Here is a 16,353-nt window from a genome sequence, read left to right as displayed (position 1 = left end):
ATCTTTGACGAGAGGCTTCCCGTAATGGTATTTGTGTTCGTCCACCTCCAAGAAATCATAATGTACATCGTCGGGTAGGTAATCTCCAAGATTGCTATAACCGGCCACCATCCTCGGATCATTAGAGACGATGTCGCTAGGCACCTTGAGCGGGGGGGGGCACGATTGGTTCGCTTGTTCGCCGAGCTGGGCAATTTTTTTCCCAGCTCGTCGTTCTTTTAACCTTTGATCACTGACAGTACTTCCCGACCGCTCCGCTTCGACAAATGTCTTTGCAATAATGCGCTCATAGTTGCCTTTCGGCGGAGACTTTGGTGGTTTTGTCAGGGCAGCCAGAGTGCGCTTCGCTTTCACCGGATCTACCTTCTCCTCCGGAGGTGGATGCTTCTTTGCTTTCACCCCTTCAAAGAAGTTCGTCACTTCGGCTCGCACGATCTTCGTGGTTTCCTCCTCGGTCCTCTCGTATGGTAACTTCTCTGGAGTCTTCAGAGAAGGACCGAATCTGTATTGCCTCCCGCCTCTGGCTGTACTGCTAGACGCCGGCAGAGCAGACGGAGCGGCTGCGGCTGTCTTCTTCTCCTCTTCTCTTTCTTCTTTTTTCTTCTTCTTATTTATTCCTCATCTTCTTCCTCTCCTCTTCTTCTCCTTTCTTCTTCTTCTTATTTTCCTTTTTCCTCTCATTCTTTTTCTTCTTCTTCCTTTCCTAGCTAGATATATAATTTTTTTCTAAAAATGTAACTTTTGCATATATAAAACCTTTTCTTCTTCCTTCTTCTTCCTTCTATTCCTTCTTCCTAAATATATAAAACTTTTCTAAAAATGAAACTAACCTAAAATGTACTAAATTAGAGAACATATATAGATAAAACTTTTCTAAAAATCTAACTTTTGCATATATGTATTTTTAAAACATCATTACAATTGAAAAAATACATACATACATATATGAACATACATCAAAAAATACATATATCTAAAAAATACATACATACATATATGAAAATCTAAAAAAATGTAAAAAAAATAGCACGGCGGTGGGGCCGGCAGAGGCGCGGTGCTCACAGAGGGAGGAGCGCGCGGCGGGCGGCATCTTCTCCTCCTCAATTTTTTTTATTTTTTCCTTCAAGAAATTGTTTTCTTCTTCAACTAAATTTAACCTCTCGACAATAGGGTCGGTTGGAATTTCCGGTTCACATACCTCCTAGATAAATAAAATCTATGTCACGTTGGTCGGCATAATTTTCATAAACAATAAATGAACCAATAGTTATAAAGATAATATATACCATATCCGAATCATAGACAGGACGAGGGCCGACGGGGGCGGATACCAAAACCATCGCACTATATAATAACAAGCAATAAAATAGTAAGAAAATTAGACAAGTATCTATCTAAAGTAAGAATTTTTTTTCAGAAAAAAGATAAGAACAAGAGGCTCACCACGGTGGTGCCGGCGGCGAGATCGGCGCGGGCGATCGACGGCGGTGAAGACGGGAATGGGACGTGACGGGCCGCTAAATCTAGACAAACCTCAAGGAAAATGGAGCTTTGAGGTCGAGCTTCGAGACGAGAAAGCTTAACTAGTGTGGCTTGGACATTTCATCGAACACCTCATGTGCATAGGAGGTGAGGTAGAGCACCACAAAGCCCTCCCCTCGCCGGCCAGAGAAAAACAGAGCACTCAAGTGCTCTGCTCGCGGGCGAGGGGTGTATATAGGCACCTCATTGGTCCCGGTTCGTGGCATGAACCGGGACTAAAGGGCAGCATGTGGTCCCGGTTCAAGCCACCAACCAGGACCAATGGTGGTGGGCCAGAAGCGAGGCCCATTGGTCCCGGTTCGTCCCACCAACCGGGACCAAAGGAGCCAGACGAACCGGGACAAATGCCCCCACGAGGCCCGGCAGGCCCCTGGCCTCATGAACCGGGACCAGTGCCCCATGGGTCCCGGTTCTGGACTGAACCGGGACTAATGGGCTGACCCGGCCTGAACCAAAGCCCTCTTTTCTACTAGTGGTCATATTTCCAACATCCATAATGGTCTCCACCTTGGATGCCATCTTGACCGCGCCTTGTATCCTTGATATACAACGCCGACCCTATGGTTGAGATGCAGGTTTTGTCCGGATAAATTCCAACTAATGCTACTCTTACTTGTAGGCATGACTGTCGCGAGACCTACCATAATGCGCATCTTCGAAAACCCAATCTAGTTTAGACTATCTTTTACTGTCCTTCAATTGCATGCAGGAATGGACCTTCGTGGTCGGGTTCGCCATGCTTCCGACACCGTCAATAACCCTCTTGAATTCGAATAACTATTGCTAAAACCCAGAATTTCTCACATGTTTGCAGAAGGGTCGTCAAAGCCATCTTCACCAAATCGGGAGTTATCGCTCTCACCAAAAGATGAGGACAGCTCAATACTTATCACTAGCCCTAGTAGGGATTCGATGAAGTGGGCTATAAAACAGTGATAAGGACCTAGGAAATAAGCAAACGATGGATCAACCCAGAAGTAGCACAATCGACTTGAGAATTTAGTCTTTTTAAAAGTCATTTGCATGATTCAATTACAAACCAGTTGTTTTAAGGTAATTTGTGATTTGTTAATAAGTCTAATAACATATCCTGCCATATTGTACCTGGTTCAGAACTCTAACCAAACACAAAGGGCCTGATACTGACCGCGAAAGCCAAGAAAATGTACCCAAGGTTGAAAATGAACAAGCAACTTACAAGTAGCATAGCAGAACAATTAATAGCTGGAATGTTTCAAAGCAAAGTACAATGATAAATAGAACATGCATAGATACCAAATCATATGAGCCATCACATAGAAGTATGAAACGATGAGATTTGCAGCAAACAAACTTTTAAGACTACAACAAATATCTAAGACATTCAACATGTGCTAAAATGCGTAAATGGAGGAGAGATTGACTGGTCACCCCATACGTCAAGCTGGCCAAAAATTTGCAGCCAAGGTACAGGATTCCCTTGTGGTTTCCAGAAGAAAAGTAGTATTGGGAAATAAATGTGTGGCCAGATGGCTTCCGAAACGATGCTGTGATGTGTAAGTGCGTGATGCCGCAGAAGTTGTCTTAAAAACTGCAACCTGCGTGCATCTCTGTCCTAATCCTACTCGGGATCGATCACCAAGGTGTTCGAACTTTGAATGTGTATGCATGTTTAGACCTTTCACATGAAGTTTGGAGCCTGGTGTGTTTCTGGAGGAGGAGCTGAAGAAGAGGTTGCCGGAACGTCATTGCATGTTGTGTCCGACGTCCCTGCTGCTGCCGTCGCCGGTGGTGTTTCTTGTGCGCCAGGATGCGACATGCCGGCATCCTCACCGGAGAAGCGAGGGTGGTGAATGAAGAGGCTGCGAGCACTGTCGTCCATCTCGTAGTCCCAGAAGGAGCTGCCAGGGCCCCATGCGTTGAACCATGACTCGTCGGCCTGAGCCCACATGCCGCCGGACGGCGCCGACGAGTGAAACATTTCGGCCGAGTAGGGCGTAGCCGCGTCGCGAGAGCCTCCATCCTGGGGAATAGTCGTTGGGGGTGGATGCTGTGGTTGGTTTTCAAGCGTGGACCATTCTGCGTGCTGCTGTTCCCGCTGCCGCGGAGCTTCCTGCGGGTTGGCCGGCGCCTCGTCAGAAGTTTGCGGAGGCGACGATGATGACGACGAGCAGGAAGCGGTGCCGGCGGCGGCCGAGGTGGCAGCGGAGCTGGCCGCGCTGGTGCGGCCGCTCCCTCCTGCGCGGCCCTTCCCGAGGAACCGATCGGGGAAGTTGAGCCGCGCGTTCTCGCCACGGAGCTTGAAGGCCTCGCGGTCGTACGCCATGGCGGCATCCTCTGCGGTGTCGAACGTGCCGAGCCACAGCCGCGTGCGATTCCGTGGCAGGCGGATCTCCGCCACCCACTTACCCCAGTGCCGCTGCCGCACGCCGCGGTACAGTTTCTGCGGCGGGGGCGGTGCCCGCAGCAGCTGCTGGTACAGCGAAGGCGGCATGCCGGCCAGGCCGCCGCGGGGGCTCAGGTTCAGCGCCTCGCTCCAGTACCGCAGCAGATGCTGCTGCTGCTGCGCGCTCTCGGCTGGCATGAAGAACGACTGGGTCGCGCAGGGAGGCGACCCGCCGAACGAGATCATCTGCTGGTGCCGCAAAGGCGGCTGCTTTGGCGGCGACGCTGGTTGGGACATGCTGGAGTACTGCCGGAGAAGCTGCGGGGTCTCGCGCGCCGTCGTCGCCGAGGGCTCATCATACGCGAAGGGGAAGATGTGCCGCGCGGAAGGCGCGGCGGCGTCGGAGGCGGGGAAAGACCGAGGCGAGGCCGGGGCCGACGACGAGGAAGTGGAGAGCGACGACGTGGTCCGGTGGAGACGGTCGGGGCTCCTCCCGATCTTCCTGAGCGGGCGCAGCAATGCCGCGGACGCGTCCTCGAAGACCGGCGCCAGCTGCTGCTGCCGCCGCGCCTGTATCGGCGTCACCCCCTTCCCCTTCCACCTCCTGCCAGTCCCACGACCGCCTCCGCTTCCACTCTCGCCGCTCGCGCTCGACGCGTCCATGCGCGCGGAGAAGACCTCGCGGCGCTAGGAAAATGATCGCTCGGCGTAGTCGCGGGGGAGCGAGAGTCAGAGAGCTAACGAGCGTGCGCGTGGTGGGGTTTTGGTTCTGATTCCGAGACGAGTGCGACCGGAACGACGCTTATAAGGGTAGGGAAAAGTGAAGTGTTTGCTTCGTTGCGATGGGATCATGGTGCGGCACGGCGCGCCATGGGCAAAAGATCGTGGTCGGTGGTCGGGGTCCCACGAGCATGGACTCGCCAAGGTAACTCCACTCCATGTTAAAAAAAAAACGGAAATTATATTTGGTTGCCGTTCGCCGGGAGAGGGTGGCATTTCAAACGTTTTTGCTGTGTAGTTTTAGTTGTGTCGGGGGTAACAGTTTCTTCAGAGCGACATGACATTTTCTGGCAGGATGACAGTTTTGAGGTTTCATCCGAGAAAATATCATGTTGTTCTGAAAAAACAGTCACCCCACACACGACTAAAATGCCATGAAAACGTTCGCAAATGCCACCCTTCCCGGCAAAGGTTCATCGGCTAAGGGGGCCCTTATAAAAAGGTAACTCCACTCCCGTGTAGAGAAAAGCTCGAATTGACCCCCTCCTTCGAGACGGCGCTAGTGTTCCCTCTGAGGCGATGCAAGGGGGAACCCTAGCGCCGCTAGCCTTCTTCCTCTCTCTCCCTCTTCACCACTACCACCGGCTAGCACTGTTATGACAATGGGCCATGCACTGAAGGTGTCACGGATTTCCTCTCTTGTTGATACGATGGTCGGACGGTCATCGGAAGCGATGATGGTTTGTGTTTGATGGTGTGGTGATGAGAGCACGCGGATCCGACACCCTGCACGTCGATCGGGGTCGGGTGTGCTCTACAGCTGCTAGTGTGGAGGTGCGCCTGGCGGTAGCTCAATGCCACGGGTAGGCTGGAGCCTTTGGGTGAAGCAGTGCTCCTCTCCCTCGCCACCACCGGGGAATGTCGTTGAGGCCGGATATTATTCGGCCCTTACAGGCCATGGCATCCGAGGAGATGTATCTGGTGGCAGATGTTATGATGTGCTACCATGCATGGCATGCACAACAATCATTGACAAGATGATATAGTGTGGTAGTGATAAGATTTTCCAACGATTTCTTCTTTGGTCGGCAAGTTCTATGTGAGTAGACCGATAGAGAAGTGGATCACACCACTTGCGGTTAACATCGTGGTTGTATTCTCTTGGGATGAAACTGCTTCGGGGGCGATAGCACCTAGTCTAACTTGCTGGTTGGACCATCCAACAATAGCATGCAAGTGGCGATTTCTTCTTGAAGGCATTGTCTTAGAGTCATGCACCTGTTGTTAGGTCACATCTCACTCGACCGACGGATTATAGTCCATGCTAAGGGTTTTGTGGTATGGAGATGTTGCAATGAGGCGGGTAAATTGTGGATAGCTGCATTTTTTTCTTTACTTTCGTAAGTAGATTTGTCTGGTATCAATGCTTGTTATTGTTTTACATGATAAGTAGGATCCTCTTAGCTGGCGAACATTCGCGCGCGCGCGCGGGGGGGGGGGGGGGGGGGCATTTGTGAATGTTTAGATGATAGTTTTAGTTGTAGCTGGGTGGCAGTTTCTTCAGGACAGCATGATAGTTTCTTCAGAGAAAGACATTTTGTTTTTAAAACTAACACTGTTTGATCGTGTTGCAACTAAAACTGCTAGAAAAAGGCGTTCGCTTGCCACCCCCTTCCTAGCTAAAGTTTGCCAGATAACATTACCAGATAAATAATATTCCATCTATGTCAAAATTTTAGTGCATAATTAGTTTTGTCTTAAGTCAAACTTTGTAAGCTCTGACAAGGTTTGTACAAAAGTTTGTCAAGATCTCACTATGAAATCATTACCATTAGATTTATCATGAAATATATTTTAAGTCTTATACATTTGATATTATAAATTTTTATTTTATGAACTTTGGTCACTCTTTATGAAATTTAACTTAAAACAAATCTAGCATGGATTATATTTTGAGCTGGTGGGAGCATATGATTGTATGAATCAGTCGATCCTGGGTTTTCCTCCACCTTGGAAAATAACTCTCGTGAAGAGGATTAATTGGGGCATTATGTTGCTGTCAATGGCTGCGTGGGCGGTACTACTACTGACCCAGAGACAATGAGAAAATGACGACGAGACATCGCTAGATTGACACTCCCCTCACATTGCTTTCCTTGCACTCCAATCTCCCCAAGTCAGTGACAGTTTTTCTCTTCTAAAAGGTTCTGGAGTTTCCAACCAATACGATCACGCTCGCAATAATTGTATTGCCATTAGCAGTTTTGCGATGCGATGTTTAGCGACCGGGTTAATAAACAAGGCGCACAATTATGCAGCAGGTGAGGTGGCCTACGGAAGCGATTAGGTTTGTTAATGACATGCCAGCCCGGTCTACTACAGATTCGTCCACGCGTGCTCCCGCCCCTTGGCACGTAGTAGGCGCGACCTGCATGCCAGAAGGGGGAGTCGATTAACTGAACCCATCGCGGCTTGTTGTTAGAACTGTATTTTAGCTTATCTCCCCGAATACTTAAGGCAAGCGATAGGCTTTGAGGCATAGATTAGTAGGGCCGTACGGTTAGGGCAGCTTAATTAGGCCCTCTGGCAACGTGATTTGCTCTGCCGGGGCCATCGACCATTCGACATGGATGAGCACGCCTGTTCCTTCTCATGATTAATCGCCTCGTTCGCTCGCATGTGCTGCAGCCTGCTGTGCATGCGTCAGAACTGCGTAATTAGATGGCAACTAATTCGATCGGTGCCTAGGTATATATGGGACTTACGTATGGCATTCGGCGTTAATTATGTGTAACTGCATAATAAGCTTAAAAGTATGTGTCTATATATGTATGTATGTACGTATGTCGAAGCATTGAATCAAGTGTTGGTTGATCTGCCCTCGTCATGGCGAAGAGAAAAACACATGGAGAAGAGAGATGGATACTAGATACATCATGATCTAGTATACATGAAATGTCGCGATCATATATCTCACGGCATCGCTAGCTAATTAAGCTAGCAGCTGGTCGAGGAAGGGAAGGCATCCCGTTTGTAGTTGGCTGGTTGGATCCAGATGGTTCGATCGTCGTTGATTACGCCCGTTGTCCTCAGAGTGAGAGGGCAACTATCGATCGGTGAAGATTTTTATTTTGAGGCCATCGTCGATCTATACATGAAGCTAGAGGCAACGTATAGTCGGGTCGCAATAATACCGTACCAGATTCTCCCGGAAAGAGGATGCCAAGAGGAAAGGCGTCCAAGCGGCCGTTGGTTTGGGCCCTCTTTCTGGGCGCATCTGCGGCACGCGTGCGCGAGTTCGTACGTCCCGGCCGGGCCACCTAACCCGATCGGTGCAATGGCCGTCCCTTTCGACAGCAACGGCACAGAGCCACGGACCCAACAAGATGACGGCCACGGCGTCAGCGTCACGAACTTACCACGGAAATCTACTATATGTGCGCGGGGGCCCATGCATCCAACCGGCCTGGCCGGCCGGCGGCTGCCAAGGTCGTAGGTGACGGTGGAGGCGGAGCCGCCCAACCCCACCCACGCACCGCCCACCCGCCGACGCGTACGTACGTACAACAACAGCTAGCCATGGCGCACCGGACCCAGTCATCGACCGATCCATGCCATGGTGGATCCGATCGGCCAGACCAGGTGCATGGTCGCTCTCAAGGCGCGCTAGCTTCCGTGCGGGCTTTTGGCCATCTATATCTAGCCCGGCGCTGACCCTGGCTGCCATGCGGTGGCGCGCGCGGAGACTTTCGGCCGAGGTCAACCCCACCCACGCGCCGAAGGCACGACTGTACCGATCGAGCCATGGCTAGTGCGGGTCGATACGTGGCGCCACTTTGCACCCCACGATCATAGGTGTAGCCTTACGTGGCGCGTTGCCATTGGCTGCCGGTGGGATATGGTACTTGTCGAGACCAACAAGGAGGTCTTTTGACTTCGTAGTTAAGAAATGTACGAGCGTGTTAGCACTAGCACACCATCGTATATCCATCTGTCTAGGCTGGCCTATCGTGTAGGGAATCCCTCACTTGCAAACTACGGGACGATATTTCTTGTAATACTAGTCTACTACATGCATATGACGTCAAGCAGATACTTCAGCATCTCACTATTTGTATCGTCTTTATAGTGGTTAACATATTTATTACCTGAGGGTGTGTCAACGGGGCTGGATCCTCTTTTTGGTTGGGTTGTGGTCTCTATTGGTCCACGGGACTTTGTAGTGATGATGCTGTATTTGACAAAAGGAATTTACACAATAAAGATGTTTGTAGATGTTGGTATATTTTCTGATAAACTTAGTCAAAGTTTAACAAAATACCATGACTTAGAAGTTAGAACAAACCTAGAATCACTTACACCTAAACGGAGGAAGTAAAAAGTGTATACATCAACCTCCATATGTTTAAGTTGTAGTTTTTTCAAAGTAATTAAATCTTAATATTTCTAGAGCATGCACATATAAGTTGTATATGTGTGTATGACAAGTTGTTGAAGCAGCTACTTACATACTTCCTTTTTTTATGGGAATCTGATTCTGTTCTATGCGAACCGAAGCCGAAGGAGTACAGAATGTGTCAAAATTCAAATCTCCAATGCATGTTCTTGTACAGGATATTTCACGTTGGCGACCGCTATTTCCCCTTGTTCAAGAGAAATCTTGGAAAATTTTCTTTCGCCCAGTACTAAGAAGCCGGCCTTCACATTCATCTCCAGATGGTGGCTACGTGTCTTGTATGGTGGTGGTTTTTTTCCTTTGAAAGGGGGATAACCCAGTTTGGTGGTGTTTGTCAGTGGCGAAGCTACATGGTGGAGAGGGGTTCGTCGATGCCTTCCGATGTCCTTCGATGCGTGGCCTCTTACATGCCATATCCCTGAGTGACCAAGTGGCACGTGTGATATGTGGCTTTGTTGTAATTTGCCCTCTTTGGGGAATGTAACCGCTTATTAATTTAACGGCATGCCTTTTTATTTCGCCAAAAACAGAGTATGAAGATCTATTACCTAAAATACCATTGAATACATTTTTTCAATAAAGACCCAATGAGTTAAAGTTTGACTGATGGAGAGGTGGGTAATATATTTGAACACTTTCTCTCATGTTTAGGCTCCTTCAATCCTTAGATGGCAGGGTCCTGAACTCAATACCTCTTGTATCCGACACCATATTGATTCATGCACTAATTAATTTATCAAAAAGTACGAAGTGATGGAAAGAAGCAGATACTATTCAACAGTACCAAAACCTTCAAACATCATGCAAAATGAAGAATGTGCAATGACGTACATACGGTTACTTGATTGTCTAATGTCTCCCTCAGCGAAGTGTTGGTACTTCATCCGACTTGATGCATTGTATTGCATTAGCAATAGTATGTGTGCATCCTTGAAATAGGTTTTCGCCTCGCTTTATAAATAAAGCCAACACCGCGTCCATGGAACGAGTTCAAGTGCGACGAAATAAAATAGTCTGCTGAGGCATCAACACAAACACACAAAAAGCAAGAGAAATAAATAAAAAGACTACCAAGTGGCCACATAGTCAGGGAGCCTGCAGCGAGGAGAGGCGTCGAGCAGTGGCATGTTGCGAATCCAACATAAGCCTCAGACGCTCACGGTTGCGCTACCTAGACAGTGGGTGTCAGCTGCAAAAACACAAGGAATTTGAAGAAATAGTCACCAAGGCATGTATAATAGAGTTATCGCCACATTTGGTCCCTGGTCTATGCTTGTTCGTCAATTCTATATATACAGCTGAAAACGTTAGCTGGGCTGCTGGAATCTAGATTTATATTTCTAATAGTCAAGAGAACAATCGCACCATGTGAATGGTTCATGCCAGCGGATTAGCACAAGTAAAAATTATATCTTCTTCCCGAGTTCTAAATAAGCTAGGCTAGCTTTGCGTGTCTTCTTATGTGAGTCGTTGTCATTTCTAGCTAACTAGTGATAGGGGGTGGCGGAGAGGATGCAGTCTAGCTGATTTAAGTAAGTTTTTTTTTTTGAGACAGTAAAACGACAATCATGATAAGAACCTTGTTTTTAAATTGTGGATTGGTTGTTGGCATAACGTATTGCCGGTTGCGTGCATCTTTTCGTAGTAGATTCTTCCAGATAACGACTTAACCTATATACTTTACCCACACTCACAGCTAGGGCCCTTCTGTTCTTGATTTGGCACAACGGAGGCAAATGGCACAAAGCCACGAACCTATCACCCCTCTTCTAGATACTACAAGCTGGCGGTACCTGCTAGCCAGATGGACCACTACTTGACGAACCTAGATCCCACGACCTACATAAGGATGCATACTTGTCTTGTTGAAATTCAGGTGGTAGTATGTTACACATGGAGTAGTAGAGAAATGGCAAAGCCTAGATGAATACAGCTTCATCTTTAGCAACCTCATTATTTTGTCGAATCTTAGAACACTCTCCCTAATATTTGGAGATTTCAGGGAGTGGCCACATTCTGTTTCGCAAGTGGAGCGATCTCCTCGCCCTCGATGCCCAGCTGACTTCCCTCGACTCCTAGGCCAAGAAGTGCCTCCTCCCACTTCTTTGCCGGTCCCTGGATCACACGAAGAGAGGATCAATTTATCCTTGTCAAGACAGACAAGAAATTCATTCATGTTAAGGGTAAATAGGAACTTAATTCATAGTTCTGCCCACCTTCCAAGATAGGTCCTGTGCCATGCAATTCCGAACCATTGCGTGGAACGACGGTGTTTTGTACTGTTTCAGAGCTCGTGTGACATTCGAAGCGACTGCCGCGACATCTGCTGGATCGACGGTTTCAAACTACAAGAGGACAGATCGCTATCAATCATCAATGCATCGACATTTGCGAGCAAATACTTAGACCAAGTTATTGTTCTTTACCTCGACATTGAACGAACCCATGTGGAATCCGGTGACACCCTCCCTCACCGTGTCAACAAGTCCTCCGGTGGATGAACAGATGGGAATCTGTAAAATGTAATGTCAAGGACTGTGTCAATTGGGACGATTAATACTTGTGCGGTCAAATTTACCGTCTAATTGATCGAGTCGGAACACTTACCACTCCATATCTCATCCCTTGCAATTGGATGAGGCCACATGGCTCAAACCTACTTGGAACAATGATGAAATCAGCCCCGGCGAACATCATGTGCGCCAATGGGACATTGAATTTTGCTATGCCTCTGGCATTCTGTGGGTACTTCGCTTCTAGCAGCATCAGTTCCTCCTCCATTTTCTTCTTCCCTGTGCCCTGAAAAACACAACTCAATTTACCTAAGCAACAATCATCTACTATCTCCTGCCATGCCGTATGAGTGCATTAGAATTCTCTTTCAAAATAAACATACGAGAACAATTATCTGAACATTCTCCTCGAGAAACTCCGGTATGGCTGCAATTAGTATGTCTGACCCTTTCTGTTCTTCAAGACGTCCAATGAAAACTATAACAGGTATGCTAGAGTCCACAGGCAATCCAACTTCAGCTTGCAGTATTTCTTTATTGAGAGCTCTTGCTTCTGCCACCTAAAAAATGCTCTCTGTAAGTACTGAATTATCCATATGTGGTAATAACTGGCAAAAGAGGAGAAACCTCCCACTGAAGCCTTACCGTTGTTGCATTGTATTTGACACTGATGTACTTATCTGTTGCTGGATTCCAATCAACAACATCCATTCCATTTACAATTCCAGTTTCAAGAGGCTTTGCACGAAGGACGCCATCCAACTCAACACCTTTCTCTGGGCCAGAAGTGAGTTCTTTGACATAATGTGGACTAACTGTAAGGACCACGTCACACTCAGTGATCCCTGCCTTCATCCAGTTAATCTTTCTCCCTACTACTGGCTTAACATGCCTGCGCACAATTATGGCATATGTCAATTTCAAATAAACCAGTACAACATAATAAAACAATAAAACATGGAGGTTCATACCCATCAACAAAATCAAATGACGGCATGAAACTTTCAGGTAAATTAAGAAGTTCGAAGTCCGCTCTGGGAAATCTGCCCTGATAGGCGATATTGTGAATGCAGAAAGCAACCTACAGGACAACTATTCACTGATCAAAACAAGTATAGAAAAATCTGTGGAGCATAAAACCTATGATGCATATTCCCTAGTTGTCAACAAAAGGAAGGAAGTGGTGTACCTTGGCATTCTCATAAATTCCATTTTGCTTATACATGCTCTTCAAATAGCATGGCAAAACTGCAGTGTGCCAGTCATTTGCAACGAAGACAACATTTTCTCCTGGTGAAAGAGTGTGAATGTTTGTTATTTATTTAGTTAAAGAGAAAACATTTAACCATAATAGTTGATCTAATCATCTAATACATAAACCTACCATATGGTCCAGAGAAGTATTCAGAATTATTGAGATTAAGAACCCTCGGAGCCTCCAATGCAGCCTAAAAGTGATATCAGATTGGAAGAAGTTCCACAAACATATCAAGTAAAAAAACTCAATTGATGTGAATGTACTACCCTCGGTAATCGTTAAGACTCATTTAGGCGCTTCAATGCTACCAACACACGCCATTAATTCAGCTAAAAACAAGGGTTGGTAATTTTATTATTTGAGGGGCTGAACGCAGCTTATGCAACAGGCCACAGCATTGAAATGGATTGTAAATTACATAAGTGAGGTGCTAGTCACATGAAATTCGAACTAAACAGGATACTTACAAGGCACAAAAGGCAGAACCGTAACTGGTTATCTCGGAAGTCTGTTCCAGTGGTAGGCCCGTACAATTTTGATCCAGTTTTGCCCCATACCTGAAGTATTATTATGGTTCAAGTGGAACATTGCAAGGTTAAGATAAATGTATATATTGTTCATTGGGCATGAAGAAAGTGGTTAAAACTTATAACAGACCTTCTCAAGAAACATAGGATGATCAACAAAAACACGATCAACTCCCCTTTTGTAGCAGTGAAAAAAGCGCACTGTTTCTGTTCTGTCACCAACAATTACCTAAAGAAGCAAAATTGTTTGGTATAAGTTAAATGCGAGCTAAATAACAACACCCAACAAATCAACTAAAAACATATACCTCAACAAGAACATTTGTATCCCATGTATCCTTGTACTGATCATAGCGAGGAGCTATCGTCATAACCCGGTGCCCCATTGCCTATGAAGAAATGAGTTGTGCATCACACCAAAGATAGTACAACAGACAGAGGGTGATAAAAGTGCAGTCTCAGTAAAAAAAATGTGATTCAGAATTAACAGTACGTGACAAGGAATACTTACAGCCAGAGCTGGGGGCAATCCTCCTACGACATCACCAAGGCCTCCAGTTTTGCACCATGGGTGCACTTCAGTGGCAACGAAAATTATGGGCATTCCAGTTGAACATACGATAGGTGCAGGAGTCCTACTAGAATTAGGATGAGTTCCATAATTTGTGGCTCTTCTTTTGGCCAGCTGTGTCTTATTCCGCATGGATACAAACATAACTCCATTGTTACAAGATTGCTGGAATTGGATGTGAGGTGACAGTTTCAGTGAACCAACACTGTTTGTTTGATAAGAACAATAAGTAGGAATGGAACCCATTGGTGCAGCCTCTCAATGACGACCTATCAGAATGGCATATGATAGAGAGGGGGTCATGATGAACTTCTTCTTCAGAGAAAGATGGAAATTCTACCTTATATTCTCAATGTAAAGCAGCACTACTATGCTGGTAACCAGTATTTACAATGCCACAAATATATATGTCATTTTCTCAAATAAAAGAGTACTAAGAGGTGGCACATGAATGTGCTAACTGCTTGCATACCCTGAACAGACCAATTATCATTCAGGCGTGTGTGGGATATTATTGTTAGTGCTACAACTGCAAGGTTAAAAGGCAAAAAGGAAGTTCCATTAAGGATATGTTCTAGTCGATAATTGTGCATGCTGTTTCGAAAGAAACCAATGCCTTGTCGATGAGTTCTTGAAGACAATGTGCGGGCTTTTATTTTTCTTATCAATTGTCCAGGAGCCGTAGCATTCAAGGAACGAAAGGGCACCGAAACCAGCCGTTGGTATAGAACAACAGGGAGGCTAAACAGCCTCCCTATAACCAGGACACTGGTCTGTTCCCAATGTGCACATCGAGTGTTTAACAATGTGATACGTCAAATACAGTACAAATAGGGAGCAACCATATTACAGATATAGATATCTAAATGAATTTTGATTGAGTAATTTGGTGCGCAACCCATGCAATGTAAGTAATAAATGTCGGTATCGTAGCAACACACTTTCATGTGCAAGCCTGAGGTACAATGTTTCACGGACCCAGTAACACCACCACCCGGATTTTTATTCCTTTCAAAATCAAATAGCAGTGTACTCAAATTCAAACGCTAAGTCAAGAAATCTGCCTGGTGAAGAGCAGTACATCACAACACATCCTGACATGGTAAAAATAACAAAATCACGAGGGCATCCGAGGTGAGATGAAAAAAAAACTTGTACTACTCCAGAAGAACCTAAATGACTGCCTAGTACAAAAGAATAGAACATTAATACTGGTCACTAGTGGGCTTCCATAGCAGTATAACACCCTCAGTGATATACTCCCTCCGTCCCATAATATAAGAGCGTTTTTTACACTACACTGAGGGAGTAACAAACTCCGTATGAAGACGGTGCACATTTTCGAGCACTGTCAGAAACTAAGGTCGTAGGACCTGGAGCATGTCGGATCGGTGAAGATGAACTACTACTACGCATGCCAGGTTTCCAAACCTCAAGGGGAATGCAGTAAGGAAACAAGTACCGAGTCCCTCCCTACTGCACAGATTGACAGGAAAACTCCATGGTTGGGAACACAGGTCGGAACCCAGAACCATGAATACTTGGAAACCCCCATTCCGAAATCAAAATCAAACGGCCCAGAGAGTTGCGTTCTGGTTGGGAACACAGAGGACCGTGGCCGTGGGAGCGGGAGAAAATAGAGCGCAATGCGTACCTTTTGGAGCTAGGCGCTGATGGAACCGCGGAGCAGGCGTAGTGGCTGGTGGCCGTGGGAACGCAGCAGGCTCCGCTCAAGTAGAAGTAGAAGCAGAAGTGTTCGGCGGGCGGTGAGCGGCAGGAAATATCCTTCCTGCGCCGGGGAGGGGGAGGGGGAGGTGTCGCACGGGTAGCGGCTGGCTCCCGTGCGCCAGTGCCACATGGCCCACGGCACGCGCGGCGACAAACCGGGGCGGGGCACCGCCACCGTACCGGCACCGGCGCGTTGCGTGCGTCGGGCTCGGTTCGGGAGGAGGCGGATGTGCCGAGACGGGAGCGTGAATCGCGATGATGAAGCGCCGGGCCCCCGCGTGGGGATTGGGAGGCGGCACGGGAGCCGTCAGTTTCTCGATGGTGGGGCAGGGGCGAGAGGGCGCAGGGCTCGTGGTTTTCCTCGTGCCGGGGGTGCGAACCGTCGGTTCGTTGGGGCCGGGGAAAGGGGATCCGGCTTGCCTGCTCCCTCTCCATGCTCCCATCCGTGTTTCCACTTTATTTTATGGTTGTTTTTTTTTCTTTTCTAATCTAATCATCTCCCCCCTGATTTTCAGGGGGTGGGGCCGGGCCTTATTTTCTTCCAATCAAATCAAGCCACGTATGCGGGAGCACGGATGGGAGCATGGGAAGGGAGCAGGCAAGTCTCGTCCGGGGAAAGGGAAGGACTAAAGGAAACGACAACAAACATGTTTCCGGTTGGGGTCCTTCGGTC

General features: G+C 47.3%; 2 protein-coding genes across 4 annotated transcripts; both read right to left on the bottom strand.

The window, feature by feature from the left end:
* Positions 1-3,007: 3,007 nt before the first annotated feature.
* On the bottom strand, positions 3,008-4,853 carry LOC109732119 (uncharacterized). Its single transcript, XM_020291319.4, has one exon. It carries the CDS (start codon positions 4,568-4,570, stop codon positions 3,203-3,205), a length of 1,368 nt encoding a protein of 455 aa, XP_020146908.1. The 5' UTR covers positions 4,571-4,853; the 3' UTR covers positions 3,008-3,202.
* Positions 4,854-10,927: 6,074 nt separating this feature from the next.
* LOC109732118 (granule-bound starch synthase 1b, chloroplastic/amyloplastic) lies at positions 10,928-15,911 on the bottom strand. Of its 3 annotated transcripts, none has more exons than XM_020291316.4 (14): positions 15,607-15,911; positions 13,893-14,221; positions 13,690-13,770; positions 13,512-13,610; positions 13,322-13,411; positions 12,981-13,044; positions 12,786-12,886; positions 12,568-12,677; positions 12,242-12,488; positions 11,980-12,156; positions 11,691-11,882; positions 11,510-11,596; positions 11,300-11,428; positions 10,928-11,198 (listed from the first exon to the last, which is right to left on the bottom strand). In XM_020291316.4, exons 2-14 carry the CDS (start codon positions 14,196-14,198, stop codon positions 11,082-11,084), a joined length of 1,800 nt encoding a protein of 599 aa, XP_020146905.1. In that variant the 5' UTR covers positions 14,199-14,221; positions 15,607-15,911; the 3' UTR covers positions 10,928-11,081. The 3 variants fall into 3 exon arrangements, with proteins under 3 accessions (XP_020146905.1, XP_073364939.1, XP_073364940.1); XM_073508838.1 differs by having other exon boundaries at positions 13,893-15,046; positions 15,607-15,739; XM_073508839.1 differs by having other exon boundaries at positions 13,893-15,211; positions 15,254-15,662.
* Between the last annotated feature and the right edge of the window lie 442 nt (positions 15,912-16,353).

Source organism: Aegilops tauschii, chromosome 2, assembly GCF_002575655.3.
Source record: "Aegilops tauschii subsp. strangulata cultivar AL8/78 chromosome 2, Aet v6.0, whole genome shotgun sequence".
Lineage (NCBI taxonomy): Eukaryota > Viridiplantae > Streptophyta > Magnoliopsida > Poales > Poaceae > Aegilops > Aegilops tauschii.
This window is presented reverse-complemented; position numbering and strand designations above follow the sequence as displayed.

Excerpts from the sequence above, each read along its gene's own strand:
- LOC109732118 (XM_020291316.4), bottom strand. The coding sequence starts at position 14,198 with ATGGGTTCCATTCCTACTTATTGTTCTTATCAAACAAACAGTGTTGGT. Across the intron at positions 13,771-13,892 it reads GATTGCCCCCAGCTCTGGCT|GCAATGGGGCACCGGGTTAT; the intron begins GTAAGTATTCCT and ends ATTTCTTCATAG. Across the intron at positions 11,429-11,509 it reads TGGGTTCGTTCAATGTCGAG|TTTGAAACCGTCGATCCAGC; the intron begins GTAAAGAACAAT and ends GTCCTCTTGTAG.
- LOC109732119 (XM_020291319.4), bottom strand. The coding sequence starts at position 4,570 with ATGGACGCGTCGAGCGCGAGCGGCGAGAGTGGAAGCGGAGGCGGTCGT.